A 26,127-nucleotide genomic window follows, 5' to 3' on the forward strand; every position below is an offset into this window, starting at 1 on the left:
CTTCTCTTCTCTTCTCTTCTCTCTTCTTCTTCTTCTTCTCTTCTCTTCCTCTTCCCTCCTCCTCCTCTTCTCCTCCTCCCCTCCCCTCTCCTTCTTCCCTTCCCTTCCTTCCCTTCCTTCCCTTCCCTTCCCTTCCCTCCCTCCCCTCCCCTCCCCTTCCCTTCCCTTCTTTTCCCTTCCCTTCCCCCCTTCCTCCCTTCCGCCATCCCTCCAAGAACAATAAAAAATAAAATGAAATAAAAAATAAAGCTACTAGGCCCTCTAGTTCAACCCACTCATTTTAAATAGCAAGAAACTGATACTCAAAGAGGGGAAGTGAATGGCCAAGGTCGCGCAGCTAGTTATTGGAAGAGCTGCAAGTAGAACCAAAGTCTTCTGGCTCCTAGTGTAGGGCACCTGCTTTCAGCTTTGTTACAGAGCCAAACTAGCATGGGCTCAGGGCTACAGAAACTGCAAGTGAAATAAAAATCTCTTCCATTGTTCAGCAGGAGGAAAATCTGCCTGTTTTCTACTTGATTCTTTGAATTTTTTTCAGGTCCCTAGAGGCATTGTACCTGATTAGAAAAGGCAGGAATGCTTGTCCTTGTTCTCACTTTCCTATCAATTCCTCAGTCCTTGGTGGCCAAGAGTCCTGCCATTATCATATATCTTTTTTTCCCTACAAATCATACTAAGAAGCAGGAATTGTAGTTACTTCCATGAAACTGCAAATAGCTTGTCCATGTTGTAAATTTATCTTCATATTTATATGAGGTAGGAAGGGCAGGCTGAGGGATTTAGTAATTAGGGTTCTAGAGAAAGCAGAGCGAACAGATTACCTCAGTGGCTTGGACACTCCCTTCTGTCATAATCCCATCATTGAGAGAATGGATTTCCAAATGCCACATTACCAAGGTCACACAGCATGCATATCAATTAAAATACCAGATTCATTGCATTCTGGATTGGATATGACTATATCTAACGGCAGGGAACCAGTAGGCACAGCACAAATTGCTTTATTTGTTAATTAGATGACTCAAAACCTCACATATGCCCATATTATGTCAGCTTTTTAAATTTTTTTATTTAGTAATTTAATATTTTTAAGAGAGAAGAGATGGAGAAAGAGAGAGAGCGAGAGAGAGAGAGAGAGAGAGAGAAAGAGAAAGAGAGAGAGAGAGAGAGAAACATTGATGTGAGAAACATCAACTAGTTGCCTCCCGTCTGGGATTGAATCCGAAACCTAGGTATGTGCCCTGATCAGAAATCGAACCCGAAACCTTTTGGTGTACGGGACTACGATGCTCCAACCAACTGAGCCACACTGGCCAGGGCTTATTTATTAATTTTAGACAGAGAGGGAGAGAGAGAGACATCGATTTGTTGTTCCACTTATTTATGCATTCATTGGTTTCTTCTTATATGTGCCCTGACTGGAGAGCAAACCCAAAACCTTAGTGTATTAGGGCGACACTCTAACCAACTGAGCTACCTAGCTAGGGCTATCAGTTTTTGCTTAAAGCAAGGAGGAGGAGGAAGAGGTCATTTTGAAGGGAGGGCAGGTCTAGAGGGTTATCACCATGTACGGCATTGAGAAGCCAGAGGAATATATGAGGACCCAGGATGTCCTTGTGAGAAAGGGGTAGGAAAGGTAACCAGGGGTTGGGAACCAAAGCCAATTTTGCTTTTTAGACCATTCTGCCATGATCCTGGGAGCTGAATTGTCCTTTCCCCTGAGGGTCTTTTAAAATCATTTCTCAAAAAAAATCATTTCTCCTGCTACTCTGGGCGTACTGCCATAATTTGGCAAACTGTTAGGATGGGAGTGGGATGCAAGGGAACTATTGCTGGGCACAGTAGATAGAACTCTGTCACCAGCTGTCACAGGGTCGCTGGTAAGGAGATGAAAGCCCTTTCCTAAGAGCTAAGTCTAAATTTTGAAGAAAGAGAAGTTCAAGCTTCCTTCAATTATAGCTGCTCCTAGCAAGAAGGATGAGAATGAAGTGAGGAGAGGAGGATGTCAGAGAAACAAGTCAGGGTATTGGCTTAAGGCCAAGAGACTTGGACCCATCTGACTGTTGGTGGGGATTCTTCACTGAGGTAGTGGGCAGGCTGCCCAATTTCAAAAGATAGGCTCAAGGGAGAGGGATCTTGCAGATCCCTTTTGAGGGGAACTGGCCAGAAGATGGTTTTGACCGAGAACATATTTAAAGAAAACAAGCCCCCAAGTTTCTAGGTCCAGGCTCCTAGTACAAGCTTAATTAGTTTCTGTGGATCAGCTGCAGCTGAGGCAGTTTGATTTGTACTTGTTAACGCTTTTACAGCTAGAACTCAGAATTTTTATAGCTGCTTTTCCAGCACCACCTCATTAATCCTCAGAGCCGCAGAGGGAGGCTGGAGACTCAGTCATCTTCATTTTAGAGAACAGGCCCAAAGAGGTGAAATGACTTGTACCCCATCATAAGGCAAGTCAGCCACTGGGCTGAAAATAGAACCAAGCCCTGATTCTGGGGGGAATTGCTCATCTTAGCCCACATGGCCTCCCTGCTTTGCTTGTTCATTACAGATGCAGAAATCTCCAGCTTGCAGGGAATCTGGCTCCCTCAGTTTGTGCCCAGGACTGACCCTGTGCCAAAGGGTCACCTGGGATGAGGTTGGGGAGGAGCGTAACTGTCCCATTTCCTCCTGGTATCAGATCACGTCAGGTCTCTTATTCCTGAAGAAGTTCCTGACTCCCACCTGTGCTCAGAGCCATGGAAATAGGCCAGTCCTAGATGCCCTCCCCTTGGGGTCCACACCACCAGTTAGCTCATCCGACAGACCCTCAGCGTGCTTCACATTTCCACCAAAGCATGTCTGGTGGAAGAGGACAGCGAACCTGGATTCCAGGTAGATGGGTATCGGAGTGCAGATGTATCAGATAGGAGTCTCAAGTGTCTTTAAAGTGATATGTATTCTTTACAAGGAAGGCGACTTCTGTATTTCTCTATTTTTACATACAAATATTTAATGTAGCATCTGCATAATATTTTCTTCACAAATCTTGGAGAAAATGCAAATGCTTCAGGAATACAGGCCACATCATAACCATGGCTTTTTGTGTCTGCTGGTACACTACCACATTCCCTGGGAGACGTAGACCCCAGTTTGAGGAGGATGGGTGGCAGCGCATAATCTTGATAGTGGCTTTTAGGATGCAACTGCTCTATCCACAAATTTCCATGTACATATACTACTCCACCCCTAGGTATGAGATATGTGTGGAACTAGGGCAGTACAGTGAAGAGAGGTATGTGGGTGGGTTCAGGTGGGCTTGTAGTACCCCACACCCCAACATTACCAATGACCTGTTACTACCCACATGCTGCCTGGACCCCAAGCAAAATTATAGGCCATCTTTTCATGAGTGTGTCTGCATCCATGCCTGTTTCCAGGAGAAAATGCTTTGACTGTCCAGTTGGGCCATTTTGAAGGTGGGGTTGGGCTGAGTACTGTAGGGTAGCAGTTGAAAGTCTGGGCTGGGTTTGAAAACTGACTGGCTTACCACTTACCAGCTGTGAGACCTTCAGCTAGTGACTTAATCTCTCTAGGCTTCAGTTTTCTCCTCTGAGAAGTAGATATGATCATAGTATCTCTCTCAAAGGACTGTTAGGAAGATTAAATGAGATCATGCATGTAAAGATCTTAACACAGTGCCTGACATATGGCAAGTGCTCATGCACAGTTGGTTTTGAATATTTCAGGGCAGGGATCAAGTTTTCTGTGTTGCAGAATGTTCCTAACATACTATGAATGCATATTCCTTTTAGCTAAAGCTGTGAACATATCAATGAGGAATCAACATCCAGAGGGAAACAGACATCATAGATAGGAGGGCAGGGAAGCTAAAACTGAGTTCATTCCTAAGTGGTATGTCCAGAACCTTCAGCTGAAAATGTCAGTGTGGGCACTGGGACACATCCGCATGATGCTGGGAGTATGGCCAGCACCCAAGGACTGGGTATGTGGGTGCATGGGCATGGGCAGGAAGGAGTTGCTATTAACACTGACGTGAAATAAGTAGTTCTCTTCCTGTGTGAAGGCAGGCTTCCATAATGACCACCTACTAGTGGCTTCCAGGAGGACAAGGCATTGGAACCAAGAGACCCACTTGGAGTCCAGGACATTTTGCCAGGGCCCAGGACTGAACCTTCAGAAATCATTTTCTTCCACTCCATGAAGAACCTCCTTCTTACGCCCAAACCACATAGTCTGGCTTCCAGCCTACAGGATGGGGAATGGGATGCAGTTATTATTATTACTCCCATCCTAGTGGTTGCTTGGAAGAATTTAAAACTAAGACATAAATTCATGCCCCTTCCCCATGTTGGCAACTGATCCTCCCCTGCCCATTTGGCAGGAAATGTTCTGGCTGAGGCAGATCCTTTCAATTCATTGCTGATGAAATTGCCTATTATCCACAGTGCCTTGACAACAGCTTGAAAAAATGTGACTGTGCCAGCTCCACAGGCATCCTGGGCCCATGCCAATATCATGAACCCATTTCCCTTTATTGGCTGAAATCAGAAAGGCAGGAATCAGGCTCTCGGGACTGGTATATGGTATAGAGTGGCCAGAGAGCATCTGCTTCAGGCTCTGGCTCAGACCAAATGTGGCATGGATGCTGGTAGAAAAATGGCCTTCCTCAGTGTTTCTGACTACTGCAGATAATGACCCTGGGTCCACAGAAAAGGAGACCATTGGTCAGTCACCTCAGATTTTTCTGAAGATTTTGGAAAGCTGTTGGTGAAATTCAGCTGAGTCAGCAGGATGCTGGATGAGGGACCTGACTCCTTATCCTTTGATAGGAGGTGCCAGCCTGCCTGCCCTTGTCCACCTGCACTGCCCTGGATTAACCATTCCCAGAGGAGAGAGGGCCCATTTCACAAGGTCCAGAGATCTGGACAGTCATCCCATTCAACATTCATTTATTCAGCAAAAACTTATTGAAGAACTACTATGTGCTAGGTTCTGTGTGGGTATGTACCCAGGGTATAGAACCAAATATGCATGCTTTTTTGACTGGAAGGAGCCACCAGTGTAGTTAAGGGCCAGAGGGGGCCCAAGTTTCTGGACTGTCCAGTTAGGCCATTTTGAAGGGCAGCAGGACTCACTGTATATTGGCACTGTTTTTCACTTGAGGGGGACAGGATCCCTGGTAGGCAGCTCCCACAAGAGTTCTGTTACCAAGGTTAAGCCTCTCACCCCTGATGGCCTCCTGCATGCAGATCAGAGCTCTGGTATGGTGTTGAGGAACATGTAGAGCAGCCCAGACAGACTACACCGTCTCTTGCTCCTCCTCTGTGCATTGCCTCTTAACCGCTTTAGCCACGCCTTTGCAAACAGGAAAAAAAGTCTGTGCTCAATCTTTGGGAGGAAGTGACTGATCAGAGCCACTATACATGGTTGTGTAATATGTACACACAGCCAAAGAGACCAGTGGGGCTGGGTGGAGCTAAAATGACCAAGCCACGTGGCAGCAGAGCTGGCATCACCCAGAGGGTGGGGTGTTTTTTTCTAATTCATCTTTTGCGGGGGGGTAGCAGGGGGAACATTTTTTTTCTTTCTTTGTATTTAGAGAAAGGCAGGGAGATAGATAGACAGATAGATATTAATTTGTTGTTCCACTTATTTGTGCATTCATTGGTTGATTCTTGTATGTGCCCTGAGGGCAATCGAACCTGCACCTTGGCATATCGGGAAGACGCTCTAACCAACTGAGCTACCTGGCCAAAGAGGAAGAAACTTTTCAAGTTGGCACGGAGGCACCTCATAGGCTAGTGGGGACCTGTGATTACCAGAAGGAAGTAAAAGAACAGAGAAACAAAAGCATTTGTCACCATTAGGTAACTCTGAAAAGCTAGAGAGGTCAGCCCTGCTTAGGGTCTTGTTGCTTCTATCTTATCAACCTCACCAAATAAATTGCCAGCAACCGTTGCAAAGGATTTGCTAACTTAAAATATAAGGCAGTTGGGCTACACTCTGAGGTAACTGAGTAACCTTTAAAGGGAGATGTCCCTTTTCCCAATTCTGACCTGACAGCTGGACTAAAACCATGTCTCCTGCCTCCCAGGTCATCCAGTGCACTAGCCACAGAGCACGTTGTGTTTCTGCCCCTACCCTGCCCCCACCCCCTTCAACTCTGAGGTAATAGCTATGGTGACCAGGTGAGATAGAGGCCCCATGGGCAAAAGACAGGAACAGACAGTATCCAACTCCTGTGGCCCACAGGAGGCTTCTACAAGGAGCAGGCTCCTCAGCTGTCATCACCCACTGGGTCCCAGGTAGGTGGGAAGAGAAGCACAGAGAGAGCACCACCAACCAACAATTCAAGGATACAAGAACACTCACAAAGAGGCACTGTCAATGCTTATTGGGATAGTAAGATGAATAGATTTAATCATTCTTGTTTGAAAAACAAGACATAAATTAGTATATATATATATAATTTATATTTTATGTAGTATATATATATTATATACAGACATTAGAAAATGTATCCTCTCCATGAGGCTGAGGGAGAGGTGAAGGATGGCGGTGGAATGACACAGGTGGGGCCTGAGTGGCGAAGGTGCAGGATCAAGAAGTGGGGAGAAGAGGAAGACCACATCAGCACTCACACTTGCAGTGGTCAAGGGGGAAAGGGTTCCCCACTGGCTGTATCTCTGGCCTATTAAACAACTTGGTCTTGTGGGAGGAGAGGCCAGGAAGGTGGAGCTGGCTTCTGCAGAAGGAGCTCCCCTAATCTTGCTGGGAGAAATTGCCACTCAGGGGGGCTTAATTGCATTAGGGGATACCAAGGTTGGGTGGGGGTCAAGCACAGTGTACATCTTTATAAAACTCATGTAAGAACGGGAGATTTCACAGGGGTCTCTCATGTAATGATGATGAGAGGCAGACACAGGGTATGGGCATGTGGAAAAAATGGGGAGGTATGGAGAAGAGGATGAGAAGCAATCTATACAGAAGAAACATTGGCTTTCTTTGTTCCCTACAATGGGACAATTAGTAGGGACTCCGTGTCTTCACTCCCATGAAGGTTGTAGGGGGGCGGTGACAGCAGCAGTAGATGTGTGTCAAGGAGGATGCTAAACAGTGTGAATTCCCTTCCAGATGACTCCGGAGAGAGAGAGAGGTACAGGACTGCACTTGGTAAGGCGCTCAGCTTCTTTTCTTAGAGAGACAAATCCACAGGGTCAATACACAGCCAAAAGCATATACTCAGGATTAACATATCACGCTAGCTTCCAGAAGTTTAAGATATAGTCATCAACACCCACCCCTAACCCCTAACCCCTTCCCACCCTCCCCCCACCCCCCACCCCCAATCTGTAGCTAAGTGGAACTCCTAAGGACAGCCTGTCTAGTAGAAATGTTGAGAGAGGAGCCGCATGCCTGCAGCTACAGACACTGTACTGTGCTGGGCCAGGCCAGCTCGGAGGCCTGTGCTGGGTCTCCCCAGGGCAAACATTTTCATCAGGTACCTTAGCCAGAATGAGTGGGGTGATCCCAGATGCTTGCTCCCTAGTGGACTGAGCTGCCCTGCCCACCAGTGAGGGACAGGGCACTTTGGGGATGGCTGGTGTGGAGCTACTAGGCCTGGGAGTGAGGGCTCCCGAGGCTGCCAGCCTGTTGGGCTGGCTGCAAACAGCCCTGTGTGGCTGTTTTTCTGGAGGACTATCACCCGGGCGTGAGCCCTCTGGGGTGGCTTCTGCAAAGTGGTGGGTGGGCTCTTTTCCCTCCACTAGGCCCTGTGGCCTGCTGCTACTGCTATTGCTCCCTGGAGGGGAGCAGATGCCAGAAGGAGCTCAAGGCCATCTGGCCTGCCTCCTTCAGGCCCTGGCTTCCCTGTGCCAAAAAATGGAGCAGGAAGTGAGCCTGATGTCACCTCTCAGCCCTAGAGAAGAGATAAAATACAGCTCTGCAGTGGGCGTAGTGACGAGGGGCCTTGGCCCTCACAGTGACGCCTAGAGGCCAGGGAAGGGGTGAGGATACCCAGGGCAGCAGCAGCCTGGAGACCTCAGGGACAGCCTCAATGCTAGGAGTTTTGCTCCCTGGAGACTGAAGGCTCTTGGACCCTGACTGGTCCAGCAGACACATACACTCATCACAGGATGCAAGGACCACAAAGCTCAAACCTGGGTCTGAGGTTGGGGAAGGGGGGGGGAGGCTTGGGCAGATGCCCTACTTAACAAGGGTTTTTAAGGGGTGGGTGAATGTGCTCATAACAGTCGCCGAAGTTGGGGATCCTGGTGGGTGCCCCGGGGATACCCCCATAGCTGCTGCTGCCTGCTGCTGTTGCTGCTGCTGTTGCTGTTGCTGCTGCTGCTGCTGCTGCTGGTGGTTCAGATTCCGGATGGTGGACTCCTCAGCAGCGCGCAGCAGGAAGGTGTAGTTCCTTACCACCTCTTCTACCTTGGCCAGCAGCTCTTGGCGCTGTGACTCAGAGCGCACAATGAACACCAGCCGCACGAAGGTCTCAATGAGGCTGCTCAGCACCTGGAAGCTGCCCGTGATGGCTGCCAGCATGTGAGTTGGGCTCTTGTCCACGTTGGCTACGCGGCGGCAGGAGGCCCGGAGCTCCTTGAACTTGAGAAACAGCTCCAGCTTGTACTCAGAGATCTGGGAGCCATAGGGCTTGGGAGCGCGGGCCTCAGGGCTGGCCACACATTGCCGCAGGACTGTCAGCAACTCGTTGGTGTCCAGCCGTGCAGCCAGGAAGCCGTCAGGCAGGCCATAGGCATGGGCCCGCAGGGCACTGATCTTGGCTAGGCTCCCCTCGAAGGTGGACACCCGCAGGTCAATTTCCTGGGTGCGGGAGGCCTCAGGGCTGCTGCTGCTGCAGGTGGCGGCATCCAGCACCTGCAGGGTCCTGCTCACTACGGGCACCACCTTCTCGTCCAGCTTCATACCAGGCAGGATCTTCATGGGGATGGAGTAGAAAAGCTCATCCTTGCCATCACTGGCATCATCTGCTATGTCACATTTGCGGTAGAAAAAGCAGTAGCGGAATGGAGCAGCACTTGCTGTTTTCATTGTCCTCGTCCAACTCGGGGGGTTTTCCGGAACACCTTCTTTCTGGAAGTAAAAACACGCCCATCGGTCTGGGGCCTTTTGGTCTCAGGAAGCAACTTGGACATATGGAGGGGCCTCCTAGGGTTTGGTGACTCCCAAGAGGCTTGCTTTTGGAACCCAAGCCTAGGGAAGAGGCCTGGTCTCTACCTCCTTGGCCTCCCTGGGCAGCATGCCCCAGGGGTGGCTGTGGATAGACCGTCCGGAGGTCAGTGAGGCCCTATCACCCTGGTCCGGGCTCACTGATACTATAGCGGCGCATAAGTTTCCTATAGTTGGGAGCTCCCAGACACTCGCCCCCTGAGGCACATGTGCTCAGGCATGAAATACCGCTCTCAGGGTCTGAGCGGCACTCTCGGGATTCCAGGCTGGTGGAGCGGATGCGCCGGACATTGGTGGGACTGCCAAGGTTCAAGTCTGGGCCAGCCTCCGGCTGCCTCTGGGTAGGCAGGACCTTGTCCTTCTCCCTCCCTTGGAGGCCGGGCACTGGTGTCTGGGGTGCCTGTGGCCGACCCCCCCGGCATATGCGTTTACAATCACAGCTGCGTCTCTGCTCACGGGACATGCCAGGCCCCTGCTGTATAGGGCTGCTGCGTAGCTGGCAGCTGCAGCGGCCTGGTGCTGGAGGTTGGAGATATTCAGTGCCCGGCAGCTCCCCCTGGCTTGGTGGCTTTAGAAGTTCCTCAAGGAACTCCAACTCATACTGCTTTACCTTCTGCAGCTGGGCCTGCCGCTCATCGGTTTCCTTCTTTTGGCGTGTTGGGAAGGTGGCAGAGAATAAATTTCGTAGCCTGAAAGGACCTCGAGATGATTTGGGCTTTGTGGGGCCTTCGGAGGTCACTTGGGCTCCATCCAGGGTTGTTTCAAGCTTCCTAGAGGGCATGGTGCTCACCTGACGGCTGGCAGCCTGGGGCCTCAGTGGGCTCTGGCCTTGAGGAAGGCAGCTGGGGCTCTGGCCTCGGGACAGGCTGATGGGGCTGTGGCCTCGCGGTTGGAAGCTGGGGCTGTGGCCTCGTGGCTGGAAGCTGGGGCTGTGGCCTCGCGGTTGGAAGCTGGGACTGTGGCCTCGTGGCTGGAAGCTGGGGCTGTGGCCTCGTGGCTGGAAGCTGGGGCTGTGGCCTTGAGACTGGCAGGTGGGACTTTGCAGAGCTATGGGGTAGCCAGCTCGGGAAACCAGGCTGGTCTCCTCAAGCTTGCCACTTTGGGGTGTGCTCTCCAGCTGCCCCTTCTCCCCTTGGCTGGAGATGGTGCTCTGCTTATGCAGGGAAGGCTTAACACCCTCTGGCCCACCCTTGCCTGCCACTTCCCCTGTAGCTTGCTTGCCCACCGATTCTCGACTTGTTCTCAAATGATAGCTTTTGGGAGGGAAACTTTGAACAGGCAGCCTATCCTTTTGTGGGGAGAGGTGCAGGCTGTCAGCCCGGCTACCTGTGGTTACTCTGGAGCTGGAAGAGACCTCTGGGCTTATTTTGAATTTAAGATTCTTATTGGCACTGCCACTCATCATGCTGACCTCTGGCTTCCCCACGCTGGCTTCCAGCCTCCTTTCCCCACTGCTGGAAGGGTTCCCCAAGGCCCCGCCAGGGGCAGGTAGACTCTTAGTGTGAACCACCTGCTGTAGGGCAGCTGAGATGATAGCTGGGGTCACACTGCCCTTTGGGTCTAGGATAAGCTTGGGGCTCAACCTGACCTCCTTTGGCAGGTTCCCCCTTAGCTCAGAGACCTGCTCTTCACTGAGGGATGGTGTGGCCACCCTCAGTGACAAATCTAGGCCTGCCTTAGTGTAGCTAGGCCCTTTGTCTTCAGGAACTGGGGACAGCAGGCTCAGATTCTTCTGCTCATTAAGCTGTGGAGACAGTGCTGGGTGCACTGCCAGGGCATATGTTCGCTCTCGCTGTGACTGAGCCTCTGGCTGGGGCAGCTTCCTCCGAGCGCCAGGGGGGCCAGGACTCTGGCCTGTGACAGCTGGCTGGAGGGATGGGTTGGGATCCGGGCGCCCAAGAGAGTAAGGGGCTGTGAGAACAGCCTGGGCTGCGCAGCTCTGGATCCGGAAAGGCAGGTCCTTGCGGGTCAGAAGACTGTCTTTGTTGAGGTGCTGGGTCAGGAAGTAGGTGGTGTTCTGGTGCTGCTTCATGGCAGACATCATCTCCGACATGTCTGTGAGCTCTGAAGAGTTGGTTTCATGGCCCGAGTCCAGCGATGATTCAGGGGTGATTGTGGCCAGCACAATCAGACCTGGAGGAACAGGGATAGGGCTTGCTGCACTTAACTCAGATCAAGTCCTCTCCCAATCATTTGTAGAGTTTATGGGGGCCAAGGTTAGCCAGCAGTACTGCAAGTTGGGCAAAGCCAGTCAAGCCTGGGGGGACTGCAGGGCTTAGGGTGGGAGGAGTGGAGGGGAGGGGACAACGAGAGGCAAGCTGGGGAGGAGTTATGAAGGGCTAGAATCCAGAAGAGAACAAAAGAGGCACAAAGAAGATCTGGGCACTTTGATGGCAAATTAACATGCAAAACACATGCAAAAAACATGCTAATCATCACTATTTTCAGATTCCATGGCCAGTAAATTTTTGTTAATTGTCCTGAAGAGGACTGGCAAATACAGGTCCCTCTCTATCTGCCCCCCCCCTCATCTGGCAAGGCCTACCAGCTGAGTTCTTGCAGCTGAGGCCATTTAGCTGAGATTGTCCTCCCTCTGGCTACCACATGGGCCTCTAGCCTTGGAGCAGCTAGTGCTTAGAGCTCCACAAATGGGAGCTGCCTGTCACCAAGGATGCCCTCAAATACAGAAAAGGCAGGTGTTGGTACTCTCTCTGGTCTGGCAGGCTCCCTCTGACCTCCAACTTCTTCACCCTCTATGTGAACATTTTTTCCCTCCTCATGTGCTTTTTCATGTGCCTTACTTCCCTCTATTCCTTTTCTGTTGCTGTATCACTGACCACTTCTTTTTAAGTTGTATGTTTATGGAAGTATGTATGGGTGCATGTCTGACACGTGTGTTTGTCTACAAAGTGGACATATGTGTGTATAGAACAGATAATAACATGCATGTTGTATGATCTTCCCAACAAATAATAATTAATAATATCCCTAGCTGGTTTGGCTCAGTGGATAGAGCAGTGGTTCTCAACCTTCCTAATGCCACGACCCTTTAATACAGTGCCTCATGTTGTGGTGACCCCCAACCATAAAATTATTTTCGTTGCTACTTCATAACTGTAATTTTGCTACTGTTATGAATCGTAATGTAAATATCTGATATGCAGGATGTATTTTCATTGTTGATGTCATCACGCCGGGTACTCATATGTGGGCGTATCTGCATGTGGGCGGACCCGCCTGTAGACGGATAGAGGAGCGGTGTCTCGGTTCCTAAGACCATCGAAATATGTGTTTTCCGATGGTCTTAGGCGACCCCTGTGAAAGGGTCGTTTGACCCCCAAAGGGGTCGTGACTCACAGGTTGAGAACTGCTGGGATAGAGCGTCAGCCTGTGGACTGAAGGGTCCTGGGTTTGATTCCCACCAAGGGCACATGTCTAGGTTGCCGGCTCCATCCCCAGTAGGGGGCGTGCAGGAGGGCAGATAATCAATGATTCTCTCTCATCATTGATGTTTCTATCTCTCTCTCTCCCTTTCCCTTCCTCTCTGAAATCAATAAAAAATATATTGTAAAAATAATAATTAATAATAATAGCTAACACTTACTGAGTCCTTCCTATGTGCTCAAGTGCTTTGCATGAATGATCTTATTTAAATCTCACAACAACCCTATGTGATATGACTATTGTTATCAAACCCATTTAAGGTGACAAAAGTGAGGCTCAGAGAGGGTAAGTGCCTTGCCAAGGTCACACTGAAAGTGAGTAAGGAAGACCGGACTTGAGTGCATCTGATTGAGAGCCCATGTTCTTAGGCAGAATAAAGACCTCTGCCTTGAGCAGTGAAGACTCCTGGCTCCCCTGATCCCAGGTCGCTAGGTGGTTACTGGGTTATTTGGTTTTTCTTCCAGTTATGTGCATGCTGGAAGTCCTTTGCCTATCTTCTATATCTCTTACAATTTTGCTTTGGTCCTCCATCCTAGCCTGGATCCATAGCTTGCATGGCCCCAATCCCTGGGGTCCATCTATAAGACATTTCCAGAGATAGAATGGCAAGAGCCAGAGCTCTAGCTAGAGCTGAGCAGCAGACCCCTGCCATAACATCATTGCTCCCCAACACTATCTGAACCACCTCTGGCCCATCCACTGTCCTGACACACCACAGTGACTTTGATCTCTGCTTAGGAAGAAGCAATGTCACCTGCTGACCCTGCCTGGAAGGGGAGGCAAGAGTGAGGAGGAATGGGCCATTACCTGCAGTCTGTGGGGGTGGAGGGTGTGGTCCATCCTCTGATGCTGCCAAGGCTTCCAGAGCCTGCAGAGTGGACACTAGTGCATCATCCAACTCCTGGGCATGATCTCGGACAGTACGGGTCTGCATGCTATCAATCAATGTCACTGGAATCTCATCATACAGGAGCCCACGCAGGTGGCGTCCTTGTTCCTGGCTCTGGGCGGCCCGGCGCTTGGAGTCATCCTCATCAGAACTGTTGTCTCGGAAACCAGGAGGTGGGGCAGCAATGGCAGGCAACAGGGAAGTACTCTCATCTTCCTCCTCTTCTTCCTCCTCACTCCCAGGGGGTGGGAGGGACATCAAGTCTACAATATTATCACGAGAGGAACCAGGCCTCCCGCCTTTGCGAGGACCCAGCTGCTCCTGGAGTTTGGCTTTGCAAGAGTCACAGTAAAAATTCAGGGCTTCAGCCCCAAGGGAATTGTCCAAGGTATAAGATCTGGCCCTACTGGCACAAGGCTCGTGGTCTAGACTGGCTGCATCAAAGTCATCAGGGACCACATTGTAACCTTGGCCAGAGCTTTTGGAAGTGGGGTCAGATTTGGTCCGGGGCCTGGTCTCCTCAAAGAAGATTAAATTCTCATTGACATCTGTCCGGCTTTCCTGCTCCTTCCTTTGTTCCCGCATGTGGAGGTAGCAAAAGCTGACAAGCTCAGAGTCGGCAGGCGGGGGTGTGCAGCGGCTCGACTTCCTGGGGCTGGTGCCCACGCTGCCCACATAACTACTCTCCTTTTTCCCCAGGTGGCCCCCAGTGACAGGGCGATGGGCACTGTGCATGTAATCTAAACCCAGAAAGAGAATCAACAGGTGAGCCTTGGTAATGAGGATTGTGGTAGAGCTCTCATGGTGTCTCTGGCCTGGGTCTATTGTGCACAGTTGGATGGCAGGTACCAAGAGAGCCTCACCCTGCTGCTAAGGATTAGGGGAAAGAGAATCAAGCCCATGTTGCTGCTGGCCCTGAAAGTAGAGTGAGTAGAATAGAATGGCTTGAGTTGCTAATACCCCCATCACCTCTGAAATGGGAAAAGCATGGGGTGAGGTGGGGTAGGGGTAAACACCATGGCTGGACTCTTACATGGATAGGTCTGAGAGTCACCTATAAGCATACTTAAATAACTGATATTTGTTTTATGTCATTGTTGGAACTGTCCCTGCACCCACCCTTTTCAGAGCCTTTCCAACTTCCAGTGCTCTGTCACTCTTGCATTATGTTGGATGTCTTCTAGCAGAAGGAAATAAATCTGACAAACTATTGTTTTAATGGGAAAGTGTAAAACAGGCTACACTACATACAATGCCTGAGATGTTGCCCTTCAGAGAGGACTGTCAGTGGAGGGACGTCTAGAATTCTGGGCATCTGAATGTATAAAGCATATAAGAGATATGCTGGGATGTATATATATATGGGGGGAGAGGGTGGGAAGGACATTGTTACAATTCCTCAAATCTCATTATTGCTCTGTATTCATGTAGGACCAGCCTATCCACTACACATACATGTGGTAAAATGTTCTGCTAAACAGCTTTTATTTATTTATTTATTTATTTATTTATTTATTTATTTTTTGTTAAGACTCATCCGAGGATATTTTTTCCATTGATTATTTTTAGAGAGAGTGGAAGGGAGGGAGGGAGGGGGAGAGAGAGAGAGGTAGAGAATCATCGATGTGAAAAAGACACATCGATTGGTTGCCTCCCACACATGCCCCAACCAGGGTTGGGGACCAAACCTGTAACCCAAGTATGTGCCCTTAACCGGGAATAGAACCTGAAACCCTTAGGTTCGTGTGCTGACACTCTAACCACTGAACCACACTGGCCAGGGCAACAGCTTTTAATGATGGTAGGTCTGTGCCTTTGAGGATTACCTATATCAAATGATTCATCTGTCTGTCTCTTAGTCTGTTTTGAGGGCCCCTCCCCATGATATCTGTGAAAATATACTCAGACAATGCCAAATCACTTTGCTATCAGACAGGTATCAAGTAAGCACTAATTTAGGCTAAGGTCATCAGACATTATCCCATTTAATCCTTATAACAACCCAATGAGGTAGGTGTTATTATTATCCCCATTTTACAGAGAAAACTAATCCAGTTGGTTATGTAATTTACCCAAGGTAACATGAGTCATAAATGGCAGTCTGGATTTGAGCTCAGGTCTGAGGGACCACAAAACCCTTGTTTTTAACTACTACCCCATAGTTCATCATGGTGATCAAGACTTTGGAAAACAAAACTTCAAATGCCTTTGAAATTCCAATTTGACAGGGTCAAGGTGTTAGCTTTTTACTAGAGCTTACAGCCACCACAAAAGCACAGTGCTGGCACTTAACAATAGAGTCCCAAAATACATGAAGCAAAAGCTGACTGAACCAAAAGGAGAAATATACAAGCCAAAAGCAATAGTTGAAGACTTCAATACCCCACTTTCAATAATGGAAAGAACAAATAAGCAGAAGATCAACAAGGAAATAGAGGACCTGAGCAACACTATAAATCTATAGAACATGCCACCTAATAGCAGCAGAATATATATTCTTCTCAAGCGTACCTCGAATCTTCTCCAGGATAGACCACATTTTAGGTCATAAAATAAGCCTCAGTAAATTTAAAAGGAATGAAATAATACCAAATATGTTTTTTGAGCACAACAGAATTAAATTAGAAATCAATAACAGAAGAAAATTTGTAACATTCAGATTCATGTGGAAATTAAACATTGCTAAAAAACCAATGGTTCAAGGAAGAGATTGCAAGGGAAGTTAGAAAATATTTTGGGATGAAGGAAAATGAAGATACAACACACTAAAACTCGTGGGATCTCTCTAAATTAGTGTTTAGAGACAAATTTATAGCTGTAAGTGCCTACATTAAAAAATAAGAAAGATTGCACATCAATAACTCAAACTTCCACCTTAACAGACTTGAAAAAGGAGAGCAAACTAAACACAAAGGGAGTAGAAGAAAAGAAATAGTAGTGTATAGAGTATAGAAATATAAGAGATAATAAAATTAAAAGTTGGTTCTTTGAAAAGGCCAATGAAATTGACATACATTAGCTGTGTAGAACAAGCCAAAAAAAAAAAAAAAAGAGAGAGAGAGAGAAGTTTCAAATTAGTAAAATCACAAAAAAGAAAAGGGTCATCACTACTGACTACAGATACAGAATTGATTATAAGGAAAAATCATGAATAAGTTTATGCCAAAAAAATTAGGTAACCTAGATCAAATGAACAAATTCCTAGACATATAGAAACTATCAAAACTGACTCAAAAAGATAGGAATATGAATAGGCTAATAACAGGAAACAAATTAATAATTAAAAATTCCTCCTCTTGCCCTAGCTGGTTTTGTTCAATGGATAGAGCATGGGCCTATGGACTGAAGGATCCCAGGCTTGATTCCAGTCAAGGGCACATGCCTGGGTTGTGGGCTCGATCCCCAGTAGGGGGCACGCAGGAGGGAGCTGATCAGTGATTCTCTCTCATCACTGATGTTTCTATTTCTCTTTCCTCTCTGAAATAAATAAAAAATATATTAGAAAAAAAATTCCTCCTCTCCCCTGAAAATAAAAATAAAAATAAAGGTCAGGCCCAGATGGCTTTACTGGTGAATTTTTCCAAATGCTCAAAGAAGCATTTATACTAAACTTTTCCAAAAATAGAATAGGAGGGAGCACTTCTCAGCTCATTCTATGAAGCCAATATTACCTGCATAGCAAAACCAGACAAAGACATCACAAGAAAACTATAGAGCAATATTTAGTATGAATATAGATACTCCTCAACAAAATAGTAGACATTTAAATCCAACAACATATCAAAAGAATTTTACGGGTTCTCTTTCCCCTCCCTATATGGGAGTTAGTTCTGTGGGACTCTTTCCCTCTCCCCATGTGGGAGTCTGTACTTGTTCTTCAATAAATTTCCACCTTTGCTATAAAAAAAAAAGAATTTTACACCATAACCAATTGGCATTTATTTCAGAAATGCAAAGTTGGTTTAACATCCAAAAATCAATTAATGCAATACACCATGTTAATAGACTAGAGGACAAAATCCAATGATCATCTCAATGGACACAGAAAAATCATTTGACAAAAGTTACCACCCTCTCATGATAAAACTCAATGAGTTAGAAATGAAAGGGAACTTCCTCGATATGATAAAGGTTATCTATGAAAAACTGAGAGCTAACATCATATTGGATGGTCAAAGACTGAAAGGTTTCCCTCCAAGATAAGGAAAAAGTCCAGAATTTTTGTTCTGACCACTTCTATTCAACACTGTCCTGAAAGCTCTAGCAGGGACTATTAGACAGTAAATTGAAATATAAAGCATCCAATGGGAAAGGAAGGAGGAAAAGTATCTCTATTTCCAAATGTCATGATTTTGTACATTAAAAAAGTAAGCAATTCCTAATAATAAACAACTAGAAATAAACAAGCACAGCAAGTTTGCAGGATAAAAGCTTAACATACAAAAATCAATTGTATTTTTATACACTAGCAATGAACAATCTGATAATGAAATTAGGAAATGATTCTATTTTTTTTTTCATTAATCCTCATCTGAGGATATTTTTCCTTTGATTTTTAGGGAGAGTGGAAGAGCGAGGGAAAAATAGAGAGAAACATTAATGTGAGAGAAACACATCAATTGGTTGCCTCCTGCATACACCCCAACCAGGGCCTGGGCCGGGGAGGAGCTTGCAACCAAGGTTCGTGCCTTTGACTGGAATTGAACCTGGGACCCTTGGATCCGCAGGCTGATGCTCTATCCACTGAGCTAAACCAGCTAGGGCTGGAAATGATTCTATTTATAATAGCACCAATAAGAATAAAATACTTAGGCATACATTTAACAAAAGAAGGACTAGACTTGTATACTGGAAACTAAAAATAAATTTTTGAAAGAAATTAAATAATGGTGAAAGCCTGGGAGGGGTGAATATGGGGTGGGGGGGGGTCAATGGGAAAACAAACAAACAAAGCGGATACCTATAATACTTTCAACAATAAAGATACATTTAAAAATGAAATTAAATAAGATTTAAATAAATGGAAAGACATTCTATGATCATGAATTGGAAAATTTAATAATGTTAAGATGACAATACTTCCCAAATTGATCTACAGATTCAACACACTCCTATCAGAATTCCAGCTGACTGTAGAAATTGACAAGCTAATTCAAAAATTCATATTGAATCACAAGGAACCCAGAATAACCAAAACAAACTTTAAAAAGAACAAAGTAGGAGGATTCACTATTCTTTATTTCAAAGAGTACTACAAAGCAACAGTAATCAAGATACTGTGGTACTAGCATAAAGATAGACATATGAATCACTGGAATAGAATTGAAAGTCCAGAAAGAAATCTTTATGTTATGTTCAAATAGCCCAATTTAAAAATTGGCAAAGGATTAGAATAGATATTTCTTCAAAGAAGATATACAAATGGCCAATAAGCACATGCAAAGATGTTCAACATTATCAGCTACGATGCAAATCAAAACCACAAGATACTCTTCACACCCACTACAAAGGATGTAATAAAAAAGATAAAGGTGGACATAAGACACTGGGGGGTAGGGGAGTCCAGGGGATTGTCAAGGGTGGGAAAAAAAGGAGACATATGTAATACTCTTTGTAATACTTTAAGCAATAAAACAATTAAAAAAAAGATAAAGGGAGTGACATCAAAGGAATGGTGGCATGACAGCACACCTAGCCCTCTCCCCCTGAAATTTCAACAAGTTAACCAACTATAATTCAACAAAGAAATCCCTGCTTAACACAGACACACACCTGAGAGACCCACGCATTGAAACATCTAAAGGTGGGCACCTAGGAATTAACGGGGAGACGAAAGGGGAAGTGCAACCGGCCTGCTGACAAAGCCCTGCAGGCAGGAGCTCGTGGCTTGGCCGGGAGAGGGGAGAAAGCCGCAGCAGCAGGTGCTTCCTTAGGCCAGGAGGAACAGAAAGATGTGGAGGAGGTGGTAGCAGCTCAGTAGGGCAAGCGGCAAGGGTGCAAACAGTGTCTGAGTCAGCAGATGCCTAACAGAGCACCGGATTCTCCTGAGTAGCTCTCCACTGTTGGCAGGGTGGTGATATTTCAAAGAAATGGAATCACAGAGCCCTGCTGCCATTTGGACTCCCAAAACTCACGTCTTGTTGCTCTTGAAATTGGGTCCAGGAGCATATTATCTGTAAACCAAGAGCTGTTGCAGTAGAACTGCTGTTTCCCTCTGTGACTGATCCCCAGGAGGGGTGCTTAGGGCATGTCCTCATGGAGGTCAGGGGTCACCATTATGGTGAGGGCAAAACAAACCCCACCCCCAAGCAGCAGAGCTGTATTGTCTTACCAAGTTGTAGAGGTTCAAGACTGGGAGATCACAGAGGTAAAAAATAGATCCAGAGACACAGAAGCATAGAACAAACTGGAATTTCAGAGTGAAGAAGGGGGAGAGTGGGTGGGTGGGAAGAGATCAACCAAAGAACTTGTATGCATATATGTATAATCCATGGACAGGGATTGTAGGGTGATTAAGGCCTGGGGGAAGGGGTGGGGTGGGTAGAAGAGGTGAATGGGGGAAAAAGGGATCATATGTAATGCTATCAACAATAAAGATTTAATTTAAAAAACTAGCATCAACAAATTAAAGAAAATTGAAATTATACCAAGTATATTTTCTGACCATGATGACTTGAAATTAGAAATCAACTGCAAAAGGGAAGTAAAGAAACCCACAAATACCTGGAGATTAAACAACATACTACTAAAAAATGACTGGGTCAAAGAACAAACAAAATATGAGATCAAAATTTATACAGAGACAAATAAGAATGACAATATAACATCAAAACTTCTTGGATGCAGCAAAAGCAGTAATAAGAGGGAAGTTATTACAAGCCTATCTCAAAAAACAAGGGAAATCCCAAGTAAACAACCTAATATCACATCTTAAAGAACTAGAAAAGGAAGAACAAAAGCAACCCAAAGACAGCAGAGGAAAGAAAAAATAAAAATTAGAGCAGAATTGAATGAAATGTAAAACAAAAAGACTATATAAAAAATAAAACAAAGAGTTGGTTCTTTGAAAAGATTAATAAAACTGACAACCCTTTGAATAGATTCACTAAGGGAAAAAGGGAAAAGACCCATATAAAGAAAATCAGAAATGAGAGAGGAGTCACAGATATTCAAAGGATAATACTAGAATATTATGAAAGACTAAATGCCACCAAATTCAATAACCTAGAAGAAATGGATAAGTTCCTAGAAATGTATAATCTTTCTAGACTAAATCATGAAGAATGGGAAAATCTAAATCAATCAGCAGTGAGGAAATAGAAACAACCATCAAAAACCTCCCCAAAAACAGAAGTTGAGGACCAAATGGTTTCACCAGTGAATTCTACCAAACATTCAAAGAAGATTTAAAATCTATCCTTCTCAAATAAAAAAAAAAATTGAAGAAGAGGCAATACTTCCTAACACATTCTATGAGGCCAATATAACCCAATGAAATTGGATTACAGTTTGATACAAAAACCTGGCAAAGATAACACAAAAAAGAAAACTACATACCAATATCTCTGATGAACACAGATGCAAAAATCCTAAACAAAATATTAGCAAATCGAATACAAAAGTACATCTAAAAAATAATACATCACTGTCAAGTGAGGTTCATACCAGGGCACAAGGATGGTTCAACATATGGAAATCAATCAATGTAATACACCATATTAACAAAAGAACAGATAAAAATAATATGACCTTATCAATAGATGCAGAAAAAGCATTTGATAAGATACAGCATCCATTTATGATTAAAACACTCAATAAAATAGAAGAAGAAGGAAAGTACCTCAACATAATAAAGGCAATCTATGATAAACCCTCAGCTAATATAATACTCAATGGTGAAAAACTGAAAGCTTTTCCTTGAAGATCAGGAACAAGACAAGGATGTCCACTCTCACTGGTCTTTTTCAACATAGTGCTCTAAGTCCTAGCCAGAGCAATAAGGCAAGAAAAAGAAATAAAAGGCACCCAAATTGGGAAGGAAGAAGTAAAATGACCACTTTTTGTGGATGATAAGATTCTGTGTATAGAAAACCCTAAAGACTCCACCAAAAAAAACTATTAGAAGCAATAAACACAGTGAAGTTGGAGGATACAAAATCAATGTGCAAAAATCCATTGCCTTCCTGTATGCTAACAACAAAACTACCAAAAAAGAAATGAAAAAAAAAAACACAATTCTTTTTGCAATCGCAACCAAAAAAATAAAATACCTAGGAATAAACAAAGGACATGAAAGACCTATGTACTGAAAATTACAAAACATTATTAAAAGAGGTTGAAAAAGACACAACAAAAGGGAACAATATTCCATGTTCATGAATTGGAAGAATCAACTTACTTAAAATGGCCATATTACCCAAAGCAATATACAGATTTAATGTAATCCCCATAAAAATCCCAATGTTATTTTTTAAAATATATTTTTATTGATTTCAGAGAGGAAGGGAGAGGGAAAGAGAGAGAGAAACATCAATGATGAGAATCATTGATTGGCTACTTCCTGCACACCCTTCCTGGGGATTGAGCTGGCAATCTGGACATATGCCCTTGATCAGAATTGAACCTGGGACCCTTCAATCCATAGGCCGATGCTTTATCCACTGGGCCAAACCGGCTAGGGTCCAATGTCATTTTTTAAAGAAATAGAAAAAGAAATCATCAGATTTGTATAGAACCACAAAAGACCCCAAATAGCCAAAGCAATCCTAAGAAAAAAGAACGAAGCTAGGGTATCACCCTACCTGACTTCCAATTATACTACAGAGCTATGATAATCAAAACAGCATTATATTGGCAGAGAAGCAGACACACAGAATAGAGAGCCCAGCTATAAAACCACATACATATAGACAGATAATTTTCTACAAACGATCCAGAAACACACAATGGAGTAAAGATAGTCTCTTCAATAAATGGTGCTAAGAAAACTAGAAAGTCACATGCAAATGAATGAAATTGGATTATAGTTTGTCCCCATGTACAAAACTTAATTCAAAATGGATCAAAGACCTAAATATAAGACCCAAAACAATAAGTTACATAGAAGAAAACATAGGCATCAAACTTATGGACCTTGGTCGCAGAGAACATTTTATGAACTTGATCTCAAAGGCAAGGGAGGTAAAGGCAAAAATAAATGAAGGGGACTATATCAAACTAAAAAGCTTCTGCACAGCAAAAGAAACTGACAACAGAACAAAGAGGCAGCCAACCAGATGGGAGATGATATTTGCAAACAGTAGCTCAGACAAAGGTTTAATTTCCAAAACATATAAAGAACTCAACACCAAACAAATAAATAACCCAATCAAAAAGTGGGCAAAGGACCTAAAAATACACCTCTCTCAAGGAGACATATGAATAGCAACCAGATATATGAAAAGATTTTCAACCTCCCTGGCAATTAGGGAAATGCCAATCAAAACTACAATGAGATATCACCTCACACCTGTTAGAGTGGCCATTATCAACAAGATAAGCAATAACAATTGTTGGAGAGGTTGTGGGAAAAAGGGAACCCTCATCCACTGCTGGTGGGAATGTAGACTGGTACAACCACTATGGAAAGCAGTCCGGCAATTCCTCAAAAAATTAAGAATAGAGCCACCATATGGCCCAGCAATCCCTCTCCTGGGTGTATACCCGAAAAACTCAAAATCATGTATTCGCAAAGATATATGATCCCCTATTCACAGTGGCCAAGATATGGAAACAACCAAAGTATCCTGCGATAGAGGACTGGATAAAGAAGATGTGGTACATATACACGATGGAATACTACTCAGCCATAAGAAAGGATGAAATAGTGCCATTTGCAACAACATGGATGGACCTTGAGAACATTATGAAAAGTGAAATAAGTCAGACAGAAAAAGCTAAGAACTATATGATTTCACTGGTATGTGGGATATAAAACTGAAACTTGTGAACACAAACTGCAGTGTGGTGGCTGCCAGAAGGAAAGGGTAGGGAGGCAAAAGGGTCCTAAATAAGGTGACAGGAGAAGGTCTGCCTTTGGGTGGTGGGCACATCGTGCAATATACAGATCTTGTAACACAGAAACCCACACCTGAAACCTATATGTTCATGTTGTCCAATGTCACCCCAATAAATTTAATTGTTAAAAAAAGAAAGACAATAACATGGTTTGGCGAGGATTTGGTGAAATTATACCCTCCAATATTGCCGATGGGAATGTAAACTGGTGCAGTCATTTTGGAAAACAGTCTGGCAGCTTCTGACAATACCAATCCACTCCTAGATATATACCAGAAAAATGAAAACATATGTCCCCACATAAACTTGTACATGAATGCTTATTACATTATTATTCAAAATAGCTGAAAGGTAGAAACAACCCAAATGTCCATCAACTGAGGAATGGATAAACAAAATGTGGTTTATTCATACAATGGAATATTATTTGGCCATAAAAAAACAAAGGGCTGATATATGCTAAAACATGAATGACCCTTGAAAACATTATTTTTAAGTGAAAAAAGCAAGCCACAAAAGACCATATGTTGTATTATTCCATTTATATGAAATGTCCAGAAAAGGCAAATCTATAGAGACAGAAAGTTGATTAGTGGTTGCTTAGGACTTGGATGTGATTAGGAGGGGAATAGGGGATGAATATTAATAGGCACAGAGTTTGCTTTAGGAGGGGCAAAAATATCCTAAGATTAAACTGTGGCAATGATTGCACAGCCCTGTGAATATATTAAATATACTTAAAAGCATTGAGTTGTGCCCTAGCTGGTTTGGCTCAGTGGATAGAGCATGGGCCTGTGGACTGAAGGGTCTCAGGTTCCATTGCAGTCAAAGGCACATGCCCTGGTTGCGGGGCTCAATCCCCAGTAGGTGGCATGCAAGAGGCAGCCGATCAATGCTTCTCTCACCATTGCTGTTTCTATCTTTCCCTCTCCCTCCCTCTCAAATCAATAAAAATATATTTAAAGAACACTCTTGAAAAACAAACAAACAAAAACCACAAAAAAAGACCAGTGAGTTGTGATCTTTAAGTGGGTGAATTTTATGGCTTGGAAATTACATCTAAATAAAGCTGTTTGTTAAAAAGAAGAAGAGCACTGGACATATGATGAACTTTCAATCATTATAAAAAGAGCAAAAATATGTTCTGCTCTTGAAAGGACTTTATCCCACATGGTCCTGTCAATCCCTCATAAGGTAGGTTCTATTATTATCCTTTAAGTGTATAGATGGGGAAACTGAGACTCAGTTTAAGTACCTTGCTCATGATCACACAACTAAGATACAGCAGAGCAGGGACTGGAACCCATGTCTCTCTGACTTTGGATCCCAAGCCATTTCTGGTTTCAATAGCCAGAGGTTCTCAACCTGTGGGTCGAGACCCCTTTGGCGGTCGAACGACCCTTTCACAGGGGTTGCCTAAGACCATCCTGAATATCAGATATTTATATTATGATTCATAACAGTAGCAACATTACAGTTATGTAGTAGCAACGAAAATAATTTTATGGTTGGGTCACAACATGAGGAACTGTATTTAAAGGGCCAGAAGGCTGAGAACCACTGCAATAGACCATACTGCCCCTCTAAATATAGTCAATGTAACTACATCGAGTGATTTCAATTTAGGCCTTAGTGGTTGTATCTAGGGAACTCAGGATCAGCCGGAGGATCACTTCTTGGCCTTTGGCTAAGACCAAGTGTGGATGAGCTGGAGGAATGGTATGTAATGACTCTCTGAGACTTAGAAAAGTGTGCTAGAGGAACACTGAGCCAGGAGCTCGAACTATCAGTTCAGGAAGTCTCTACCCTCAGGCATTGTTCATAGGTCCTGGCAATGCACCTAGTGCTAATTACCTATGAGATAACTAAACAATCTCAGTCTGCTGCTATTAGAGGTGGCTCTCAGGAGCATGTCCATAAGGAAGTTGTGACTCCTCTCAGACAAGGGCTAGAGGTCTAAGAGTGGCTTCCTTCCCTGCAAAATGGAAACATCTCTCAATACCAGGCTGTCAAGGCCAGGTGATGTATAGCTCACCACTTGGTACTGTGATTTCCAGATCTGAGCAGTAGCACGGGGGGCTGTGCAGAGAAGAAAATGTCCCTGGAGAAGCCTAAATCTCCTCTAGACAGGTTAAAATGCCAGTAAAGCCAGGTGCGGTTGCTGATATCTGAGAAAGCATGCCTCCCAGATTGCAAATCTGCTGTAAATTGCTCATCAGTTTTCCCCACAGGAATCTCCTAGTCTATCCCTCTGTACTCACCCACTCAGAAGACTGACTTAAAAAAATACTTGCAAAGAACAGGATGGTGATTCAATTGGAGCTATATTTAAAAACTATATTATACACACACACACACACACACAATCAACACAACATTGATAAAACCGACTTTCTTTTACTTGGTCTTGCTATGTTCTACAGTCTGATGATCATTGATCATAAGGACAAATGACCAAAAGGTCTTGCAAGAACCTCATGTCCTTTCTGAATCATCAAAAAAAAAAAAGAGTCTGCTATGCTCACTCTAGCTTTAGTACTCTA

The 26,127-nt window shown here is 44.7% G+C and overlaps 1 protein-coding gene across 1 annotated transcript in view; it reads right to left on the reverse strand.

Moving 5' to 3' along the window:
• Positions 1 to 8,205: 8,205 nt before the first annotated feature.
• Positions 8,206 to 26,127, reverse strand: part of FRMPD3 (FERM and PDZ domain containing 3) — a 69,668-nt gene continuing 51,746 nt past the window's right edge. The window contains 5 exon segments of the mRNA XM_023756874.1: positions 8,206 to 9,030; positions 9,032 to 9,232; positions 9,235 to 9,330; positions 9,332 to 11,328; positions 13,447 to 14,268. Of these exon segments, the coding sequence (XP_023612642.1) occupies positions 8,206 to 9,030; positions 9,032 to 9,232; positions 9,235 to 9,330; positions 9,332 to 11,328; positions 13,447 to 14,268 (3,941 nt within the window).

The sequence above is a fragment of the Myotis lucifugus genome, unplaced genomic scaffold (genome assembly GCF_000147115.1).
Source record: "Myotis lucifugus unplaced genomic scaffold, Myoluc2.0 scaffold_2, whole genome shotgun sequence".
Lineage (NCBI taxonomy): Eukaryota > Metazoa > Chordata > Mammalia > Chiroptera > Vespertilionidae > Myotis > Myotis lucifugus.